General features: G+C 37.3%; 1 protein-coding gene across 1 annotated transcript in view; it reads right to left on the reverse strand.

The window, feature by feature from the left end:
* VPS13D (vacuolar protein sorting 13 homolog D) overlaps positions 1 to 23,574 on the reverse strand; it is a 103,147-nt gene that overhangs the window by 64,350 nt on the left and 15,223 nt on the right. Inside the window, 22 exon segments of the mRNA XM_086625671.1 lie at positions 31 to 171; positions 1,163 to 1,252; positions 1,730 to 1,936; positions 2,604 to 2,678; positions 3,663 to 3,888; positions 4,488 to 4,643; positions 5,584 to 5,717; positions 5,895 to 6,160; positions 8,152 to 8,361; positions 8,917 to 9,029; positions 9,460 to 9,631; positions 9,757 to 9,967; positions 10,443 to 10,662; positions 13,039 to 13,221; positions 14,245 to 14,425; positions 15,382 to 15,508; positions 16,051 to 16,141; positions 17,057 to 17,656; positions 17,658 to 18,092; positions 18,867 to 19,018; positions 19,372 to 21,591; positions 23,080 to 23,212. Coding sequence (XP_086481797.1) covers positions 31 to 171; positions 1,163 to 1,252; positions 1,730 to 1,936; positions 2,604 to 2,678; positions 3,663 to 3,888; positions 4,488 to 4,643; positions 5,584 to 5,717; positions 5,895 to 6,160; positions 8,152 to 8,361; positions 8,917 to 9,029; positions 9,460 to 9,631; positions 9,757 to 9,967; positions 10,443 to 10,662; positions 13,039 to 13,221; positions 14,245 to 14,425; positions 15,382 to 15,508; positions 16,051 to 16,141; positions 17,057 to 17,656; positions 17,658 to 18,092; positions 18,867 to 19,018; positions 19,372 to 21,591; positions 23,080 to 23,212 — 6,343 coding nt within the window.

A 23,574-nucleotide genomic window follows, 5' to 3' on the forward strand; every position in this document is an offset into this window, starting at 1 on the left:
GTGATGCTCTCAGGGAACACTCCCACATACCTATGAAGACAGAGGTAATGTTTATATCCAAACGATGTTCAGCCTTTACCTCCAGCTTCAGGCGGGAAGGGTGGAGGCGGCTCGAAGCTTGTTGTTGCCAAGAAACCGAACATGGCCATGGCTCAATAAATGGCTCCCAGCCTGAGAACAAACAGAAAATGTCACACGTATGACACATCTGAAGGCTGCACTGGAACGCTGTTTACATACCTAAGTATTTAATAATGCAACTTTAACAATGAGATCCTTTACTTTCAATCCGTTTTCAAGATGAACTTGAAGCCTACAGATTTAATTTAGTAGCTAATACAAAGTTGCTCCAGCTCCTCCATTTGAACCAGTGTATACTACACGTAGGGTCTGCTAATTCTGAGGAAAGTACTGGAAGGCAACTACAGCTCCATATTGAAGTTAGCTGGAACTAAGTTCTCTGAAACAGTTTTGAAAATGATTTTCACACAATTATACATAAGTTGGCCTACTATTCAGTATCAAAAAAGACACAGGGCTAAAAGCTATTTAATAACAAACACCCTGTGTATTTTTACAAACAAAAAACTCCAACCTTGTTATTGACAGATAACTCCTGAGGTGGTTATCACCAATTTTATAACAGAAAATTTAGTTTCTCCATTCAGAGAAAACACACAACTAGATTATTTCTTTTGTCAGTGTCTGACCTGTATTGAGGCATAACTTGCTTTTTTATATCTAAAACATAAATTATGATGGTTGCCTTATGTTAATCCATTATCTTCAGCCTAATTGCCTACCCTCAGGTGCTTTTCCTTCCTGAAATAAGTAACAAACTGAATACATCAAAACAATTAACTACTAAAAAACAGAGAAACGAATGCAGAAACACTTGTTACATAACTGTCTTGTTCTTGGATAACTTTTTCATGCAATTACATTTGAAAACTTCAGTGCAACTTTCATATCAGCAATCTCTCTGCTTCCCACATCCCTCCATGTGCCATCACGTTAGGATATCTTGTCTAGGTTCCCATGCTCTCACACACACACCCATTCACATTCCTTTATATGCATTTCATGTTGGGTGACTTTCAGGCAAGGCTCTTCTCCTAAATTTAAATAAAGAAACCAACAACCCCTCGCCCCTGTATCTTACCTGAAAGTTCACGATTGTAATAATCTCCAGAGAGGGTAAAATGAGCGTGGCCTTCAGGGTTGGCTCTCAAATGTTGGAGAAAATTCAAACCTGCAAAAAAAAGTGAATGTTATATGAATGAAAAACAATCAAGTTTCCCGATTTCATGAACTGTTAAGTAAGCAGTGGAAGGTTTTGTCTTGTCTTGAATTGAAATGGTACAAAAAGCGTATCATAATGCTCTGCAAATAACACTCACAGATAGCCATGCTTTACAACATGGAGCCTCCCTAGGGTTCTGCTCAGGACAAATTCCTTTTGTTATGTGATGTATAAAGGGGAAACCAGAATCTTAACCCTACGAAGACTTAGTTTTCTTAAAAACAAAGCTTCAAACAAACAAACAAACAACTAAAACTAAACGAACTCCAAAAAAAAAAAAAAAATCTAAAACCCCATAGAACCACCACCACCAAAACACTGTCAGTTGAAAATTATCAAGTCCTAAGAAGCTAGAGCATGGTGCTAAACATACACAGTAACTGAGAGTACTTTTATGCAACTCACTCAGCAAAACAAGATACTCACGTGAAAAGGTTAACTCAGCAAGGGGAACGTCACAGTCCATACAGTCATCAATAAAGCAAATGCATACACTTTCTGCTTTTATTTCCACTCCAGAGATGAACTGAAAAGGTGCAATCCCCTGGCTATCTCGACCAGATGAGGTCAGGGAAACCGATTTCAAAGGTTCAGCATTCTTAAACAACCAACTTGCTGCTTTTTTCAAGTCACCTTAGATAAAACCAAGCAATCAATCAATCATCACCTACATTCTCAATTAAATATATTTAAAAAACACATGAAAGCAAACTAATTTCCTCTCTCTTAAGAAGTATAGCAAGGCACCAAAAGAACCTTGAATGTGTTCTGTTTAATAACACAAATATGAGAAGATTATAAATACACTGGTGTTTTCTAAGAATAAGAAGTATGTTTTGAATTTTGCAATCTGAGTGACACCATAATCCTATAAATAAGGTGGGAAACATGACAGTGCTAAAGAAAAAGAATCACTGTGTTAAAGCTTCATCTTCTCTTCATACTGCATGTAGAAGTAGGTAAAATACATGATTCAAACAGGGAGAGATGAAAACATGAGCTGTAAAGAGATGGATAACAGCAAGAAATAGGTATACCATAAAATAAAACAAACAAACAAGCCCCCAAACAAAAATACGAACGACATCCCAAAAGGCAAGAAGACTCTTTGAGAAGTGTGTTCTACACAGTAGTAAAACAGAAAAATGAGAATCCTTAAGATTAAATGCCAACACAGAGCCAAAGTATAGAAGAGGAGGAAATACTGCCTGGCATCAGCTACCTTACAGTCTGAAAGTTTTTACAATGAGTTAAGTAATATGAACAATCTGCAAGGCCAAGTAAGAATATTTGAGGTTACCTTGGCAGATCAAAAGAGCTTTACGACAGTCTTCCATACTGAATCCCAAGTCCTGGAGGCGAGCCAGCTGTACCTCTGTAATTGAACAGTTAACCAATCATAAATCCTTGACAGTTATCTACTTGTTTTCATTTCTAAAATTAAGATATATCTGTACGAAAACTTGCTTTTGTTTGTTTAAGATTGCAACTGTAGAAGAAGTGTATGATTCAGCACTGCTTTTACAAAAAAAAACCCCATGATGTTTACGTTCTAGAATATACGGGCTAGTTTTATTTATCTGCAGAGAGCCAACATACTTCATGAATTTAAGTCAGGACTAAAATTTTCCTTGTAAACCAACCCTTCATTCAGCAAACAATGACTTAATTCTTTTGAACCCCCCACATGACTCTCAAGTGCAGTAGCAGACAAGAAAGTCTTCACTAGTGTGTGTTTCCTCATCATTGCCAGGCAGTGGTTCTGACCACACACAATTTTTAGTTTGTTTTTGTTGTCACCAAACCAAAAGATTACTAGACATGAAGAGATAACTAGTAATCATGGTGGTTTCCATTTCACTACCAGTTTTAATGAGTGTGAAGAGGTGGCCCCTCTCCCCCTTTAAAAGTCTGCTACCTAAGCAGCACTCCATCATGATGATTCACAATGACAAGCGATGCTAAATAAAACTTACTATAAAACAACCCATTGTCATACTACGAGCAGAAAAAAAACCCAAAATATTGTTTTTTGGGTTTTTTTTAATAGTATCATCAGTATAATGCTATCATCAGATAATTTAAATCAAGGAAGGGTTTTACATGATGAAGATACCAACATCCCTGGAGACGTTCAAGGCCAGGTTGGACGAGGCCCTGAGCAACCTGATTTAGTTGGAGATATCCCTGTTCCTTGCAGGGTGGTTGGACTAGATGACCTTTGAAGGTCCCTTCCAGCCCTAACCATTCTACGATTCTATGATTCTATCTTTTGTGTTAAGCATATAGGCAAACTTCACACTGCAGAAACCTCCTTCAGATGTAAAAAATGGCTTCATCCCAGCAGTTAAAAACATACCAAGAACAGGATCCAACACACGTTTGGATATCTCTCTGTTTTCGTGTGCCATGGAGGAAGTCTCATTCACCAGTGCTGAGCTGGAAGGATTAGCAGTATTTTCAGCAGTGGATGCAGTTGAGCCAGGCAGAGCTGCACCAGTCTGTTGAGGAATTGACTTCGCAATCGCCAAGAACAGTTGAACATCATTGTAGGACAGTCTGATATCCAATGCTTGCAGCTGAATCTAAACGAAAAATTAAAAATAAGACTCAGTTACTCTTTTCTACATATTTTTCTTGTATATTTTGGATATTAACAATGCTTTCCCCGAAGGAAGACAAAATTTAACATTTAAATCTGATGACCACATTGTCTTAAAGCTCCAGTAATAAAATTGCCAAACTTGTATTATTCGTTACTATTTACTAACAGCCAACAGCATTAAAAACATATATCAGAGGGAAAAAGAAATTTTGCTTTGGTATAATGGTAAAAAGGAGTCTCCAAATAGTTTTCCTCTCTAACATACACTAACAATCAGATGCAGAAAGTAACCGTTTTTCTTTCGGGTATTAGTAACTATCTAACATGTCTGCATTACCAGCCCACTTTTTTCCCCACTATTAATCTCCACAATAATCCCAGAAATCACTCCGTCGTTACAACTAACACCACTTTCTGCATGTTTGTTACTTTGCCTTTCCTACTTGAAGAAAAATCTCTTTTTTTTCCTTATACATTTGAAAGTATCCTATTGAACCTTTGGGCATAAAAAAAATCTGTACTAGATTGTGATCCTGTATTCTCTATTGCATACAGTTTTATTCAGGCCTTTAATATTACCTCTAGAATAGGAGGAAAATCTTCACTATTGAAAGCATCCAACAGTCCTGAACCACTTGGGTAGGAAGCATTCCCAACAAGTTCCATCTGAATTTGTACCGGATCAATAATTGACAGCGCGGTCTCTTGCTCATTTCCTAACCGGCATGAAAAAACCTAAAATTCAAAAATGTCTTTTAAAAAATTAGGAACTCAGAGAACAGGCCTGGCAAGAACTTCAAAATAAAGACTATCACAAAACATGAACTACAGCCAAACTGTTCTCTACAGACAATTCTTTTGTAAACTTGAAGACAGCAGAGATTCCAAAATCTTTGCAGACAATTTATTTCAGTGCCCAGCTATGCTGTAAGTTCAGGAAAAGAGATTTTGATATGCAACCAAATATTCCCTTTACTGCTAAGCTTAACTCCACTACTCCTCCTATCCCAGATAGGGAACATGCTTTGTTATGCTTTGGTCTACAATAACCATTTAGGATTTACCACATCTCTGCACAGCCTCTTCTCTTAGGAGCAAGTTCCTTTAAACATTCCCAATACATTATGTACCCCTCAATTCTGAGTGTTCGTGTTGCTCTCCTCTCAATTGTTCAGAGCTTCTTCAGCTCTGTTTCCCCAACACTGGCCACAGCACTCCAGCTGTGGTGCTCCTGTGATGAAGAGGATGCAAGGATCGCTTCAAATACTCAAAATTCCCACTCGCAAAAGATCCTTACTTTACATATACTTGCATATTCCAATGGCATGACACTGCTTGTCCACCTCAAATCACTTATGATTCAGGCCTTTGCTGACCATGTGGGCTTCTGTCTACACAGTCACTACTCAGCTTTCAATTAATTTGCTGGTTTAGGACTGGAAGCGAGACTAGTAACTAGAAATATTTTGAGATTATAGTCAAGTGTTTCAACGTCTTAACAGAAACAATATAATACCATTCCTAAAACTGCTGTAGAATGAGAGCATTTGATGAGGAACTAACAAACTTCAAAAATCATCTGTGGGCTACTCCTGTATATATATTTGTAGTAAAGTATCTTCACAAGGTCCTCCAGTTTTACATGTTTTACAAAAGGAAATTTATTTCTTCTTACCTCAATGCCAAACAAACTCCCAGAGAAAGGACGATCCAACAACTTCGGCTTGTAGGTGAGAACAGTCGTCCCCTTCAGTATGATTGCGTTGGTATCGAAACAAGATGTGTCTTCAACAACCACAAATTCAGTTCCTTAACAAAACAAAACGACAAACAACAAACGTGGCAACTGGAAACACCTATGAGGTATTTTAAGCCCTTGTAGCAGGTTTCTTGATTTTCCATCCTTAAAAGGACATGTTTTTCTACTAGCATATGGATTTTAATCAGAAAAGCTCCTTAAAAAGCACCAGAAAAGAATATGTTTACCTGTCACATTAACCTTAACTTCCAGCTGTTTTTCTGTAGACACAGGCAGCGATGAGCGTTTCGTCACTACGCCACTTTTCACTGCTTTTGGAACTACAGTTGTTTCACTGCTGCAAGCGCGTTGCCGGGGAGAAAGGTCATTTTCCCGCTTTTTGGTATCTCCAGGAGTATATAAAAAGTCATGAACAAGTACCAACCAGTCAAATATCAGAAATACACGGAGATTGTTCAGAACAACTGTGAAACTGGAGGAATCCTTAGTAGACCTTTTAAGAAGAGAGAAACAAACCTATGAACTTTACGTCAAGGATACGTTTAAAATGATGCAGAAAACTACCAGCACCTAGCAAATAAGAGCCATACAGAACATTACAGGGATCACAGTGTCTTGCCTTTAAAATACATATTTATAAACAGATGGAAATTCACCAAGTTGCTGTACCCACAGAAACTCGACAGATCTGAACTGCATGAATTCTAAGCTGTAAAGATACGAAGGATGAATTGAAAAAAACTATGCAACAAGAAATTAACTTATAAAACCTCCTTTATTACATTTAGATTTTTTTGATACTAATTTGCAAAGTCTCGAATTTTAAAATGGATCTTTTTATTATTATTTTACATCTGTTCAGTATCAAACCTAACGTACTACGTGTGAAATTTAGACCTAGCTCCATGTCCCTCTAAAAGATTAGACGTACAAGCTGTTTCCTCTCACACCCTGACAGCATTTTGCAGCACAGGAAGCTTCTTTGTCATTCAGAAAAAATGCTAGCCTTACTGAACTTTTCGCATCGCATTTCCAATGTCTGGCTAGGAGGGATAAAGGCTTTTGGCTTATGATCTGGAATACCAATTATATACGGTCATGCTAACTGGAAAATAATCTAAGTGCTTAAATACCATGAAAAAATTTTATATCCAACACATTCTGACCTATAAAATCTCTACAGATCTGTAATTCCTTTGTGAGAAGCAGCCTGCCTGCGTTGCTTCCAATAGTAAAAGCCTTTAACCCTGCCTGGCTCTCCAGGATATTTCCAAAAGGCACGAGCCAGTATAACACTATCACTGAGCTCTGCAAAAGCTTGCATCTAGTGCCAAGGATGCTCTCACCAGTAAAAATGTAACACATGCTTATGTGGCTAAAATTTAAAAGCACAACACTTGGGAAGAAAATTCCTGAAACTATCACTCAGAAACCAGATTAGGCTATACTGTGCAAACTGACCTCCAATCTAGGCTGATACTGGATCAACGGTTATACGAAAACCACTTTTTTTTTTTTTTAAATCCCATAGCATTTTAGTTTTATTCAAACCAAAATCTTGATATCTTTCTGAATGCAAACTTATTAAGTACTTAAAACCATCACGCGTTATCCAAATCCATACAACAAATTTCTCTCAATTGCCTAAAGTTTCTTTTTTATTTTTTGATGAACAAATGCCTTCAAGATTTTCTAGTGGACTAAAATTGTTCACAGATTTTTTTTTTCTGTTACTCCCACAAGTGCTACAGAAGGTGTGGTACCTATAAAAGAGTCAGAAAGCTAAGTTTGGTCAGTGAACCTCATCAAAAGTGAAAGCAACGTCTCTGGTCATCTCATTTCACCTTCTTTTTGTTAGTTAACATCCCTCAACAAAATGCCATGCTCATCATATATATTATATATTGATACTATCATTTATATTCCTGTTTTCAATAGCAAATTAGAACTAAACAGATATCCACTGTGAAATCTATAAGCGTTCCAAGAGATCTGGATAAGGAAAAGCAAACAGGGTAGGATAGAATACAGAAGGAAATGTAGAGATTGTTTTTTGAAAGAGGTGCCATTTCTGTATTTATTTGTTTCTCTGAGAAAGACAAGTGTGACACCTACTGGAAAACAGCTTTTGTGCAACATACATTAAAAATTCTATAATATGGTTTTATGCAAACATACCAGTGATAAGCCAGACTCATCGAGCTCTAAGTACTACTGATTTTAATAGGTCAGAACTTTATTCGATACATTACATATTCAAACCTTTTTTTTTTTATTGCAACGAAGTAGGGGGGATAATTAAAAATCTAACAACCTGCAGTCAATTAATAATTGGAGACTTCAATCTATGAAGTACCACTGACCATCCTAAAAATGCCAGCAAGTTTATCTATGTTAATAATAGCTGTACTGAAAACAAGACAATCCTGACTGAGTATGTGACTACTAAAAATGAACAAACAAATAAATCCCAGAACTACCAACCTGAAGTGCAACTCAATCTGGATTGCTCCAGGACTACTAGTATTCTTTGATGACTGAAAGATGCAATTGAACACATTCGGCGTGCCTGCAGTAGACTTCTGTCCAGCATAACGTGTGTCAAACGCCATCATGGAATGAGAAACCAAATTTACACACTTTGTTCCATTTGAAGAGCTTTCAAAAAGCAACTTGGATTTCTTAAAATCAAACCTAGGAGAATAAAAAGCAAAACAATACATTTAAGAGCCTTGTAGCTCATTTAGTGCTAAAAGTCACTTGTTTTAAAAGTATGCATGGTACACTGCTGTACCTTTCATTTTCAGATTTTGGACAACTACCATCACATCTCACGTCACAGAGATAGAAAGTAGATCTATACTGTATGTACTTATGTTTTCCACTGATACACAACCTTCTGGATTAAAAAAATAACCACAAAACAACAGAGCAGAATTATTTTTTTTTTAACATTACCTCTCAATGTTTTCTTAATTAGAATACCATTTGTCTTGGGCAAGTCAACTAATTACTGAACTGTGATTTCAAGGACAGCTTGAAAGACACAGATGGTATCTTTTGAACAGTGTCATTCTCCTTCATCTTTCAGGTCATCTGAAACTCTCAGTCTGGACTCTAATTAAGAAGTTCTATTTCATTGCATTATTAAACCATAATTTCATGTATTATGTTAATTCCTGTCCTATAATCTCTTAGATGAGCATAATATTTAGGATTAGGTATTGATTAACAAAAGAAAATTCCTACCTGGCTAAAGAGCTGCATCCATCTTTTCCTTTTGGATCCATCAGTTCCAGACTCACATTAACCATGTCAATGAGGAACGACATGGAAGTATACACTTCTCCACTCAAAACTGTCTGAAAGTGGAAAAACACCAACATTCTTTTTAAGAGCATCTCTTTAACTTTCATTCCTGAAATAAATTTTATTTCAGACAGATGCAAACAGCTGTATATTTCAGCACACCTAAAACAAACTAACAAATACAAGCAATGACGGCTGTTTCTATATGTCTCTTCTAAAGATCAGAACCTCAGAAACACGAAGCAATCGTAAGAGCAAGTCACACCTGAAAGGACAATGGTATTGTTGAGACAAACCTGAATTCAAAGGAGTATCTACAGACAAAAAGATTCCTTCACTGTTTGTCTACCTAAATTTTCTTTTTATTTTCTTAGATCTATGAGACTGCCTGGCAAGCTACAAGAAAACAACAGGTATTCAGCCTAAAAGCAAAACCCCCAGACGTTTCAAGACAGAATTTCAACTGCATATAGTTCCTCTTACATGAATTCTTGGATCCTGCAAATCATAAGGCCGCATGAACTCTTCTACAGGCTCCCCAAGGTTGTTCTCCAGCAGCCCACGTATCAGTTTATACTTATTCAAATCCAGAGAGCAATGGACCGATGACAGATTCCCATGTATCGCTATGTCTGCAACTGCATGACTTAGCTCTCTACAACAAAGGAAAAAACCTCGATATTGCAAGGTGCTGATAATACTTTTAAAATACAATAAAGGGCATCTAAAACACTGGCTTTAGGCTGCCAGCACAAAGTGATCCTGTTTAGACAAACTCACTTGTCCAGGTTTCTCTCTACTTGTAACTTTAGTCTGAAAGGTTCTGTTAAGAGGCTTCCTCCTGTCTGCCTTACAAAGTAGGATGGAAAGCTCAAGTCCACACTTGTATCTTCCACAGCCTTTGAGTACTCTCTCTGGTATCTTTCGGCAGCAAATATGTCCATGTCCTGCAGATCAACCACAATGCAGTCTAAGAGGCAGATGTGATCCTCTGCAAGCGAACAGGAGATAACATATTAAGAAAGAAAGAAAAGAATCTGTACAAAACTAATACAACTTCCTTTAAAAAGAAAGTTAGTCTCTCCCGGAAGTTAATCCGATTTTTTTTTTCATTTTTTTTTATTCACACTCATCGGTATCTGTAACTACCAGATACTAAGCTCATTCACAGGTAAATGCAAACTCGTAATTAAGAGTTAAACTGTACTCCATATGTCTGCAATATGCACCTCAAAACACGCCCAAATTGCATGATTATTCTTCCAGAACTGAACTACAATTCCCCAATCCTTTAAGCTGCAAAAAAATCAACCTTGAAACTAAGAAGTCATTTCTTTCTAAATCTACAATCTTACTTTTGCACTGCCACATAAGATAGAAGCAGAACTGCACTACATATTTTACAAAGAAAAAGAAAAGCTACTCTTCTAGCTAAAAAGAAATAGTTTCTACTATTTATCACACACCTGGGCTGTCAGGGTTTGGTACAACAGGGAGCTTTGATTGTTGCCCTTGTTGCTTACTCAATGGATTCAGCACAGGCTCACTCTTCAGCCTACAAATGTTTGTTCCTGATGATTTTTTCATGAACAATCCTTCCATCACTACTTTTGATTCATCAGCACTTGTTGTTTTCTTCATGCTATGTTTCGGGGTTCCCAAAGGAGATGAAAATTGAACTGAATCCTGCTAACGAAAGTAATTTTGTAATTAACAATAGACTTTTCATTTAAATTCTGTGGAACCAATACACCGTGGCTCAAGCTGCAACAAATTCCTGTCAAAAAACTAAATGTTTATGTGAATGCCAGTTATCTTTTACTGTACAAAGATGGCCACCTTTTTTCCTATAAGCTTAACAGCAGATTAAAAAATTTTCTTTTAAAAAAAGTTTATTTCAGCAACATTTTAAAAAAAAGCTGTGAAATCTTTTCAATGAGAAATTAATTCAAAACCAGTGGGTTTTGCAGAAAACAAAAACCACACATGTAAATGAAATTAATACAAAAGAGCGGATAAGACTGTCACGATATCAAGCACTTCTGTAAAGACTGATAAATATTTAAAGCTGTGTTTCAGAACATCTTCAGGTGATGAAAACAGCATATGCCATGTTTTCTGAAAGATCATGTCAGCAACTTAATATTTTATTAGAAATAGACACTTCTATACATGAAGTTACTTTTTTAGGCATTTTAAATACTTCAGTCATCATACTGAACCATGTCCCAGAATTTTTCTGCAGTAGCTAAGTTAAGATAGAATAAATCCCTATCCTCACTGCTAAAATCCTCATAGGTGAAAAAAGAAAAGCTCATTTATATTGAGGTACAACATTTTAGACATTTTCTCATCACCACATATCCAGTGAAAATCTTAGGAGCTTTTCCACCTTCATGATGCTGTCTAGCATTAAAAACCTGCATGTTTCAATTTTACTCAGCTTGGCATGCCCCAGCAGACAGCAATCATCTGTCTTTAGTGATCCACTTGCCTCTTCCTTCTGTATCCAGCTTCTGATGTCACCGTACAGTCTTACGCATAAACTTTCCTTTCTGGTTTTAATTATTAATTTTACTTGCATTAAATAGTTTTTAATTATTATTCATTAGAAAAATTCTTTGCAGTCATGATCAAGGATTTTAAGATTAAAAATTTGAAGACATTAACATTTAACTTTATACTGTAAAGACAAGACTGAAAAGTACATGCAAAGAAAAATCATATCATCTATAAATCTATGAATTATGCAAAAAAAACCAAATTATCAGCTCCTCAGACATGCATAAAGAGCACACCACAACAAATTTAAATCCAATTCTTACAGAATTCAGCAAAGCCTTTAGAACAGAAAAATAATTTTTGATGTGTAAAGGAACTTTTAAAGTGCTAAATTCCACAAGAATTTTTTTTTTTAATGAATGAGGAGCACCTGAACACTACTATAAGGATGTGAAATACCTCAAATAAAACTGGATCCTTGTATGCATTGCCTTGTAAAATCAGATCCTCAAAAAAAAAATAGGACAGAGAAAAAATGAAAACAAAACCCAAAAACCTCACCCAATCCCACTTCAAAGCCCCACATTTCCACAGTGCTACATAACACAGTATTTTTAAGTTGAAATAAAAGGACTACGCACACATCCTTTCTTTTAGCTTCTAATATTAATTTAGGAATCTACCACTTACAAACCTTGAAATATGTCACCACACTAGAGTACAGAAGACAACTCAATATTACAGTCCAGTATTTTCTTACAGTAAAGACACTGGTAGATATAAATCAGATGGAGGTGACAGGTCACAAAACTGCTGTAGCAATTTAGTCCACCTGATTTCTGCCTCCCTTTAAAACAGGGAGTTCCCCGAACAACTACACATTTTGTTGTACAGATTAGATATAGAAAGCCATCCAAGATGGATTTTCCTTACCCCAATTTTTGTGGCTGCATCTCTCAACAGCAACACTAACTAAACCCCGTCCTGCACCTAGTCTCAGGTTCAAGCATTCACTGAGACCTTTCATTAGGTTTCACCTAATGAAAGCAACTACACACACTCAGTTTCGTTAAGAGCAGGAAAAAAAACAAAAAATAATTAAATCAATTCTGTTCTTCAGCATGTTCCAGTAAGTCTCAGCCAATACAGACCTCTATTCTGCTACTCACATTGCTGAAATCTGGTTTGGTGCAGAGTTGAAGCAGCTACTGAACAAGGTTAGCTGAAAGCTCGTTATACTCCCACGTCCAGGTGTGCACCCAGCTGGGTCCTGCTTCCTAACAAGGCCAGTTCTAGAGAATTCCACAGAACAGCCTCCCCTCTGCCCTGAAGCTCCCAGAAAGCCCAGGTGCAGGTGCAGAAGGGAGCAGCTGGGTACAATCAGGGGCAGGCCAGACCCAGAGCATCACCCAACACACTGGCACGGACTGTTTCACTACTAGTAGTACAAAGTGTCTACATAAAGTAAAACGTGCATTTTATTTCTATATAAAAACGGTAAACGATTCTTACAATAACTAGAAAAATACAAGCTGCTAAATTAAGAAGTAATGGTTTTACCTTGTTCTTTAATGAAAAAGTACCCGGCATTCCAGCAAACAGAAATCTGTTCTTGACTTTCAGTTTTCCAAGGTTTGCTACAATAAGACTGTTAGACTTTGAGCTTTCAGGAATAAGCAGAACAGGAGCACCAGCCTCAATATCAAGAAGAACTCGGGAAGCTCGCTGTGCTTTATCTCTCACCTAGAAAGAGCAAAGGTTCATTAAAAAAAAAAATAAAAAATACACAAAGCGGGTGATTATTTCACACTGGTTAGTACTGAATTCAGGAACACTATTCCTTGGATTTACAAAATTAAGATGTGATAAAATTTTATATGAAAAAAAGAACTCGAACTCTTGTTTTAGGGAGAGAATAAAGGCTAGTTCAAAAAGGACTATGATGCAAATAGCACACACCTGTGCAACAGGTGCAGCATTCAGGACTGAAGCACACTGTCACCGCTGAACTAATAGAGGCATAACAGACACTACTCAGCTCACAACTTAAGAGAAAAGATTATCTGAGAAAAATTATTTACAAAAGGAAAAAAAAATATAGAATACGTGTTTCAAAATCAGATTCAAACTTCCCAACTGACGCACAATGAAGCATTTTAATATATGCAAGTATTAACTGTCTGTCTTCCAATTATGAGAAGCAACTTTGTAAACAAGACTATTCCTACTAATATAATTAATCACTCCCACATCAGGTTTGGTACAAACTAGGCTGACTGTGAGGATTATTTATATACTCTATTGTGCACAAGTTCAGCATCTGATTTTCTCAGCCTATCACAGCCATCATACTTCATCACAGACATACATCTGAGTAGAACAGAAGGACTTGTCACTTGGTTCTCCTTCTTAAGTATGAGAACTACCTGGTGAACAGTGGAGAAAAGGCAAGATAAAATCTTTCGCCCTTTTCGTCCAGCATCACAAAGATAAGAAAACACCTGTAACAGCACATACTGCAGGATCCAGGTGCCAAAGTGTTAAGTAACGTGCAAATTTGGTATTCTATGCTTTCAAATAGCTGCAGGATGGTCCTAAGTAAGGTTTTGTAACTACAAAACGAGTATGAGCAACCTCCACTAACATCAGAACTCTAAAACCTCCCACCATTTAAACTCATCGAGTTGATGCATTAACATAAATTTTATACTGCATTTCAATTTCCAAAAGTACATCAGGAAAGCACAGGAAAAAAAACAGACATACTGTTTGTCCTTCAATTGCTGCTCTCTGCCGCCCCAAGACATCCTGAAGCTGAGTAAAATGTTGGATGAAAGACACCACCTCTGCCTGGAAACGCTGGGTATGGACATACTGAACAGATGCCATTCGCAGAGTGACACGAACATCACACTCCCTCTGGAGCAACGGATCTGGCCTCCCATATCTAGGACAAAGGTTGAAAGTAAAATTTAGCTATCTCAGCTCCGTTTTATAAATACTAAAATAGGGGTTTTTTTTCATTCATAACAATAATATAGAGGATTTAACTGATATTCACAGTATATAAATTAAAACTATTTCAATTATGGATATGAAAAACTGGTTTTATATTAACTATTTCTAAATTCTGTAAATTTAAGTGCTACTGAATTTTCATTAAGCAAACGGGAATATTCCTCATTTGGAATGTTACTCTCATCTCTACATGTAACAGATACACCTTTGGCGATTTTATACATCTGAACAGTGGCTTACAAAGTAACTCACTCAATTGCATGATAATATGTAGATTCGACTCTGCACCAGCGTGCTGTTACATCACAAATTAATTCCATAACATTACTTGGATAATTTCTAATCTGATTAATTCCAGTGAGTAGAGGAGGTGGTGGAAAAACATGAAACATAACAAAGTAAGAACTATTGCACTACATAAAGCAATACAAAGAATACAAAGAACTTCAAGAGTACACTATGACAAAAGCAAACCCTTAACTCCAAAATTAAGGAGCAATGGAAAATATATTTTGTCAGTTGAAAACCTCTTCCAATTTTTGAAAAACAACTACTATTTTACCTAGAACAAACTATCACCTAAATATTTTCACGAACAGTTTTAGAGGAAATGAAAAAGCGTTTTTCCTGATAAGCCATGTACATTGCAGGACAAAAAAACCTTAAAAACCACTAAGTTTATGACTGAAAATGTTCCAGTCTCATTTAAGTGTCCAAAGCAGAATTGTGCAGACCTGACAGTTGTGGGTTTGGGTTTTTTTGGGGTTTGGGTGTTTTTTTGGGGTGGGGTGTTTTTTTTTTGTTGTTTTTTAGTACTCTTTTTTTGGGAGTGGGGTGGGGAATTAATGGTGTTAATATCGAGTAACAAGAAGTTTAAACTCATACTTATAGACTTGGAAAATGAGTGCCTCTTCACCACTTGTAGTGAAACGTTCTCTGTAAAATTCTCCATGAGCTGTTAGATCACTTAAGGACAGACTTCCAATACTTCCTTGCAGGGCTAAATCTCCTTCTGCAAAATAAAAGACAGACAGTTAGGATCCTCTAACACAGATAAGTTACTAAAACCCAAAAGTTTCTATTAGTGGGATAAAGTCATTACAGCTAATTAAATAAATCACATTCACCTAGACATTAAACCTCACATTCGAAGAAAATCACATCTTTCTGCTACAAAGACTGTATTAAACCAAACATAACTCTATGCTTTACACACATGTGATCACACCACTTTGATTTGTGAAAACTTAGAACTTTTTTTGTCTAAAATGCTAATAAACACTACTGTTCTGCTCTGTGAAAATAACATATTAAAATCCTAGCCAACCTCAGCAAAAATGATCAAGGGTTTGACAAGTGAGAAGGATGCAAGGATTTAAAATCAGATTCAAAAAGCAGAGGAAGCAACAGTGGAAAGACAATGTGCATCTTCCCCAGGAAACCAACACACAAAAAACCCAAGGAGCACCAAAATAAAAGCATTTCAGATCACAACTCCAGTGTGCACCTCCTTTTATTTCAAACTGCACACACCTTAGCCCTCCAATTACTCACCAATCACTTCCAAGTGAGCTGCCAGTTTGGACACGCTGGCTTTGGCAAGCTCACTAGTCGTCTGATTCAGTACTAACGATAAAGAATGGACCTGGTCAAACAAAAAGGAACAAGTTGGCATTAAAGAGTACAACTGCATAGCTGGAACATCTTGTCAGGCTTTTTTCAAGACAATTGCACTGTAACACATAAATGGCAAACAAGAATTATCTGATTGGGAGACACTGGAGGAAAGCAACCTTTTCACTTTCTTGTTTGGATATTAACAGGTCTCCCAAGCAACTTAGGACAACCAGGTCATTAACAAATCCTACCACTCTTTATCTTTGTCCTTTTCTCTTTCAAGATTTGTCCTTTTTAAGTTAGACTGTAGGACCTCTGGGCAAAGACCATACATATATATACTTTAAAAAACAAAAAAACATGTTTATACATACATATGTACAGCCATATATGTATATATATTATACACTTTTTTTAAAAAATAAACTCCATAGTACCTAGAAGAGCACAGAGCCAATTTCAGTTATGTCAGGTCTTTAATACTGAAGCAACCTTATCACTTGAGACCACAAACATCCAGCCTGTGGCCTGTGTTATCTCAGGGAAGTCACAGCCACTGCCCACAAGACTTAGGCTTTCCTGAGACTCTGGGGCCCAGAGCAGACTGGATGGGGCTGGGGGTGGGTGTCAAACCCTGCCCATGACAGCTCCCTTGGGTGAGCACGGAGCATTGCACTTCAGCTTCCCTTCAAGTGGCCTGCGCGTGTCTAAGGGGAGTCAAGGAGCCAGTGCGAGGGAGCCAACAATTTTACAAATGTTTTGCTTTTCTCTAACTTCTGCACTTTTTAACTACATCTACTCATGCTTTAAACCTACTGTTTCTGAATTTCTGCGCCTCTTCCACTAGAATATAAACCTTTTGATTTGAATGTCACCTTAAGTTTCTATAAACCAGACGATTTATGACAGACAATCCAGTTACTATTTTGCATCTCAAGCATACCTTCAGATCCAGCTTAGTGTTTAGAGGCTCTTGGGCTTGAGAAGCTGACAAGGTATTTATTTCTGATTTGATTGTCTGCTGAGTATCTTCAGGTTGCAACTTCATAGCATGGTTATCAGCAGTGGATCCAATCCCAAAGAAATCCAGTATCACTACCCAAGTTTGCAAAGTTATTAAGACATCTAGACAATTAAAATCAACATCTACACTACGGTTAATTTTGTTATAGCGAGAAGAAAATTCAGGATGCTTCCTATCCACTAGAAATATATTGATATGAACTAAGGAATCATCAAAGTTACTTTTTCCACAGGGCAACTTGGATCTCTCTGCTGTTGGAGAAGGAGGTGGAGTCAGAGGATACTCAGAATCAGCATCTTCTTTTTGCTTCTTACGGGAGGCACAAACTGGTCTTTGGTACAGCTGAAAGACATTAGTTGCTTCTTCCATATGGGAAGGAAGGGAACGTGGCATATCTGGATATTCTACATTGGATACTGAGGGACAAGACTGTGAAAGATATTCCTTGTGGGCTAAACTGGATGGCTTGGGTGCTCCACGGGACACCATGAGATTCTTATACATAGAGTCTGGGTTTTTTTTCCAGAAGATCTTCCATTAGCAGAGAACGCAAGGCAATCTGAATAGACAAAGTCTGAGGATGATCTTTCGCAAACTCAACATCGAAATCCTGAAACTTCAGGCTGACAAGGCCTTGTGCACCAAGTGTAAGATCACCACTTAACTGAACTTGGAGCTCTGAGATATGAAAGTTTGCTTGAATTTGAGTAAAAGACTTTGTTTCCCTGATAGCTAATGACTTGTTTGGGACAGAATTAAAACTAGAATGGCTGAATAAGCCATTTTCCTTCCGTTCACTTGAGAATTCTGTGCCTGTACTATGCAGTGATGCTGAAGAAGAACTATGACATGTTGAAGATACAGAAGTGGTTGGAAATTTGTTCAAGTCTTCACTGTAAATTAAATTATCCAGAGTCTGCAGGACTTGTTCATATACATGTTTTGCTAACACCACCTACAATGTAGAAAAAAGAAACAATCATCACATTAGAGCCCTCTCTATTAACAAAATCAATACACACATTTTAAAACTCACCAGTGGAAAGGCTATGGAATTTCAAACCAGACAAATTTTAAGTTTGTCCACAAGTACAAAATAACCCAGAACAAGGTACAATGCAAAGTTGAAGTAAAACAATTCTTCTGTATGAGCTCTGTAAGATGAAACAATCTGGAAACCTACAGACTACGATCCTAGAATAGGTTGCCTTGTATTCCCAAGCAAAAAGCATCCACACAGAGTCAGTTAAAAATAATTCAGCACATAAACTAGTTTTATTTTACATGCTGAAATCATACAGTAATATATGGAAAAAACATTCTACATAACCATTGCTTGTCTCCTTAGCTTTAGAAGGTTCAGTCTCCTGTATTTAAAGTCTGCTCCTGCAGAGACTTTTTCAAGATAACGGCATTTTAATTCCTAGTTTCTACTAGAACTGCAAATAAACATATTTGGACAGTGACACATTTCTTTTTCTTTCTGTGACAGGTGTAAAGGGTAAGTAAAAGTTATGACTAATTCATAAAGATGTCCAAAATGCCCCAAAACAAAATTAAACGTTGATAATTATTATTACGACTAAAGGCTTTCTCTTCTAACCACGTGTAAGGATCTGATTTCTAAACTACCAACATGTTAAATCTGAAGATATTTGCCTGAAAAATACTTATCTTCTACGTAGGGAAATACTTTTAAATTGATGGCAGAAATACTACAATACTATACCTGAAGAGGATTCACAAATTTCCCTTCAATCTTCATAATGCTTGATATTCCAACGTCTTCATTACTTAGAGGAAAAGTTAAATCCAAATCTCTCTCTAGTGGCATCTTTTCCAGTTTAAACTGGATAGTGGTGTTATTCAGAATGTGGAACGCTGTTTAGAGAAAGTGAAATGAAAACAGCTTTATAAATGAACTGATTACCCCATAAAGGCATAACGTGGTAGCTATTTACCTTGCTCAGAATCTTTCAGCAATGCTAAAATACGTACGTATGGCTACGTTTTGATAAATTTCTGCATTTTTCTGAAAGGCACTATTCAGTTTTTGATTAGGAGACTAAAAATGGATATAAATAAAACAGCTTGTCCATTGTAATTAAAATTGAGCGGTATATTTCAGGAGGATGGGTGAGACAGAATATACAGTCAGACCTATGGTCAACACACATTTTTAGGACCATCTACTACTCATACGAAAATAATTAAGAGTCCTCTGATTAACATACCATGGCCTTTATGTAACGATTCAAAGAAGTCATGACGAGTAAAATGGGATTCTTCCTGGCTATTAATACTGGCAGGACCTGAAGAAGAATGCAGCCCATGAGACATTTGACTTGCAGGTTCCTTCCTGCTCGTAAATTGGCTGCTATTTAAAGAATACATTTTAATATCTTTAATTTCAACTTGCAGTCTATCACTTGTAGATTCATCTTCTCCTGGTATAAAATTCTGGATAGATATTTGTCCTAGATGACCTACAAGCAGTTCAGAGCTACCAGGCTTTCGAGGTATTGAGACAATCGGTGATTCGATGTTTACGTTTAATATGAGCTTAATGGTGTCAGCTTTGCGAGGTGATCCAAATGCACAGCCTTCATCATCTTCTAAGTAGGCAACATCTCTTGACCGTGGAGTCGTATCAAACAAAGAAACCATTTCACTGTATTCAGCGGTTTTGGTGGCCAAGACTGTGGTAACTTTTGAAGCTGCACTTTTCAGCATGCTGCAGAAATTCTCTTCCAATTCATCCATCGACAAAGTTAGCTCTTTCAAAAATTTAGCTGAGTGGTTGTAGTGTAAGGAGGCCATTTTGAGGTTGAGAGAACATTCGTCTTTTGACTTTTCTGTGAAAGTGAAACTTAAAGCATCTGGAAGGCTACTTCCATCATCAAGCCTAAAGAACAAAGATTCAAAGTAATCTACGTTGCCAATGAGACTTTCGTACCTTACTGTATTCCCTATGCTGACAACATACTGGTTCTTAACGCTCTCTTGTGTTAAGTCCATAAGGTGAAGGCACCCAAGAGAGCCATTGACATCAAATCTATTACACATGGAGACATTGACTTTGGTGCCACCAATACTGGCTGTCGCAATTTTCCTGCCGTATTTTTCCCCATTTGTCATGCCAACTGTCCTGAGAAGGAGTATATTCAGCCAGTGAATATCAACTGCAACCTCTGTATTCTGTACATACGTAGACTGGAAGGTTTCCTGTTCCCTCCAATCTCTTTCCATGTCAGTTATTAAAGGCTGAGGACTAGAATCTTCTTTCTCCTTCGGGAAAGACTTCTGGAGAAACCCAATGAGTTCAACAATAGTCTCTGGATTAAGGACGATATCCAGGTTGTTCACCTGTACCGAGATCACCTGCAGACTGCTATCCAAATTCATGGACGGGCATTCTGCACTCACAAACTGATACTCTAATTTTATCAGGGACTCTTGGTCTTCCCTGTTGTTACCAGATGAAGTATTTGAGGCTGTAGCACATCTCTCTGCCAAACTAGTTACATCAATGGGATGTGCATTGTATGGTCCATAAACCGGGGACTGAGCCCTGCTGTCTCGAAGGCTTCCTGTTGGCACATCAAAGCTCAGATTTTTATGAGAAGCCATCAAAAGATCAAAATCTGTTCCATATGTTTGCATAGTATCAACCAGTAACAGGCCGTGAACAGTCAGGGACACTTGTGCATCATATGGCCTTTTCACAAAACGGGCATTGGTGCCAAAAACCTTGAGTACAGAGATATATCGTCCATTACTTTCAACACCCAGCTGCATACAGTTGACTTTGAACTCGGCCAAAAGCAGCTGAGATTCAACAAGAACTTCCCTGGTACGTTGCTCAAGCATCACAACACTCTGTGTGAGATTCATTACGGAATCGTGCAAACTGCCAAGCTGGTCTACCTCTGCAAAGATCTTGTCTTTCCCTAAACGGAGGGCATCAGAAGGCTTAGTTTCAGATGTACTCAGCTGTGTACAACAGTTCTTCAGAGCAGAAATTTTGTCTTCATTGATGTGAATTTTCAAGTCTGGCAGACTGCCAGACAAGACAGCTCCTGGGTATTTTGGGTCAGACGTGTATATCAATCTGCACTCCAACTGCAGGTGAACATTGAATTTTTCTACCACATGAGTTGGACCCACATCACTATCTTGAACGTGTTTCCAATTGTCTTTTAGTCGGCCCACCATGATCTGAAGGTCCATAAACGAAAGTGTGTATCTCTCATACATTTTTTTACTCATTAAGTGTGCTTGTAGCTGCTCTTCACTTATTTCTACTCCAGTAAATTCAGACATTTTGATGCCTCTATTAGTGTTAGATTCTGGTGGTGGAGTATTGGGAGGAGTAGCAAGAGGTGTTTTATATTCCTCATCACTTAATTCATTGACTTCTGAAGAAAAAGTATCTGCACTCCTTTTAGATTCTTCTGTGGATTAAAAAAACAACAATAAACAAACAAATAACCAAAAGTATTCTCTCCTCTCCTTGGACGTTTTCCATCATTACTTGATCATCCTGTCTGAAGTTGTATTTTTTTTAAACACAAGCATACCCAGTACTGTCCTCGCCTCCTTCCACTGTCACTTTTTCTCAACAAGAGATCTACTACACTTCTTCTAGAAGCATGCAGATGTCAGTCACAATCCATTACAGAATCTATTAAAAGACACTATTGCTTTATTTTTTAACCTACTGACTATTTCTGTAAGTTCTATTTTTAATCAAGTTGTTAAAAAAAAAAATCCATTACTCTGCCAATGCAATTCTTTCAATCCTCAAAACCAACTGAAAGGTAAGAGTTAAGGAACTATAATATATCTATGATCACAAGTTTTTGTCCAATAAACTTTATTGCCTAATATTAACTTTCATTTTATTATCGTAAGAAAAGATTTTTTCTACCCCAAAAAACTTTCCTGTACTTTTTAAGCTTTTTTTTAAGCCCAAGCTACTCTAAACAGCCAAATGCCTCAATTTCACAGAGAAATACAAATCCATCGTGCATAAACAATTTGTGTTCTTTTTCTAGTTTGCCCTAAACCAGAATTTACTAAAAAGGCAGAACCTTGCAGAGATTAGTTGGTGCTAGAAAAGGTTTAATGATTCCAAAACACCCTGAGTAAAACCATTCCATTGTAGACAATTTTGGGCTTGGCACCTCAACTTTCCACTGTGCCACAAACTGCTCATCCTACAGCTGTACTTTTTAAAAAGGAAATGAATAGTACACAGATATCTCTTCCCATTTTTTTTAAACATATCGTCACACACCATGCAGTTCAGCTAGATTTTAAGTAGGTCTCATTTTATTTACAAGTTTCACTGTACTTTCTTTTTAATTTTCCTGCACTATTTTCCTAGTGGAACAGGGAAGAAGCAATGACTTATTTAATAAGCAATGATCTTAACTTTTGAGAAAAGCAAAGGACACCAGTTTTCCTTTCACTTTTCTTCAGTTATCTATAAGCACATGTGCTAAGAACAGAGATCCACGTGACTCCAAATTTGGAGGGCGTGTTCACAGAGAGCACTGTCCCAAAAAAGCGTTCAACAGTTACATCTCATACCACTCTAAGCCAAAATCTATGGCAAAGTGTCTGAAACACTAGCTTCACACCTGTTCACAGCCTTCTAGAGGCGCAAGATATCACAGGGGAGCCTTTCGTTTGAAAGTAAATCCCAAAACAACCCCAAACCTCCAACAAAAACAAAATAATTGCACTCCCTCCCACCTTATTTTAAAAACTGTCTATCAAACTTAATTAAAAATTTATTGATAATAGCAGAATTATTATGTGAAATTCTAGGCATATATGGGGGAAATAACCTTATGACATCTCTACTTTCTACACAGACAAAAGTTTCCGGGAGAAGGTGGAAAGAAAAGGAAAGCTCCAGTAATTCTAGAGCATACCTTGAGAATTGGTAAGTAATATTCTTCCCAGATCTACAACAACTAACACTGGATCCGCAAATTTGAAATCATCAGGAAAGATCACCTGGGGAGCAGAAATATCAAGGCACACAGTCCAGCTTTTGCTGTTTTCCTGAAAGTTAAGAAGAAATAAATAATAGTCCACAAGAAATAGCTTCCCCTCAAATCCAAAAAAAAAAAAAAGCTGTGTCAAACATCAATCTAGTTAGCCACTTCTCACCTGCAGAGCTACACTTCCCAGAGTTCATCCATACTAAAGTTCAGGAGCTTGTCAAACCACAGACTCTCATTACAGTCGATGAAAAGACATTTTCAATAAGTGAAACATCCTACAGATGCAATGAATCCCTCTCCCGAGGGACTTCCCATCTCCAAGCCGAGGAGAGCGAACCTACCTCTGCACAGCTAAGAGAAGTCACCTACCTTCTCCATGACACTGGACCGGGTAAGTCCTTGTCAAGGCTATCCATAAAT

The sequence above is a fragment of the Tauraco erythrolophus genome, chromosome 23, assembly GCF_009769465.1.
Source record: "Tauraco erythrolophus isolate bTauEry1 chromosome 23, bTauEry1.pri, whole genome shotgun sequence".
NCBI lineage: Eukaryota > Metazoa > Chordata > Aves > Musophagiformes > Musophagidae > Tauraco > Tauraco erythrolophus.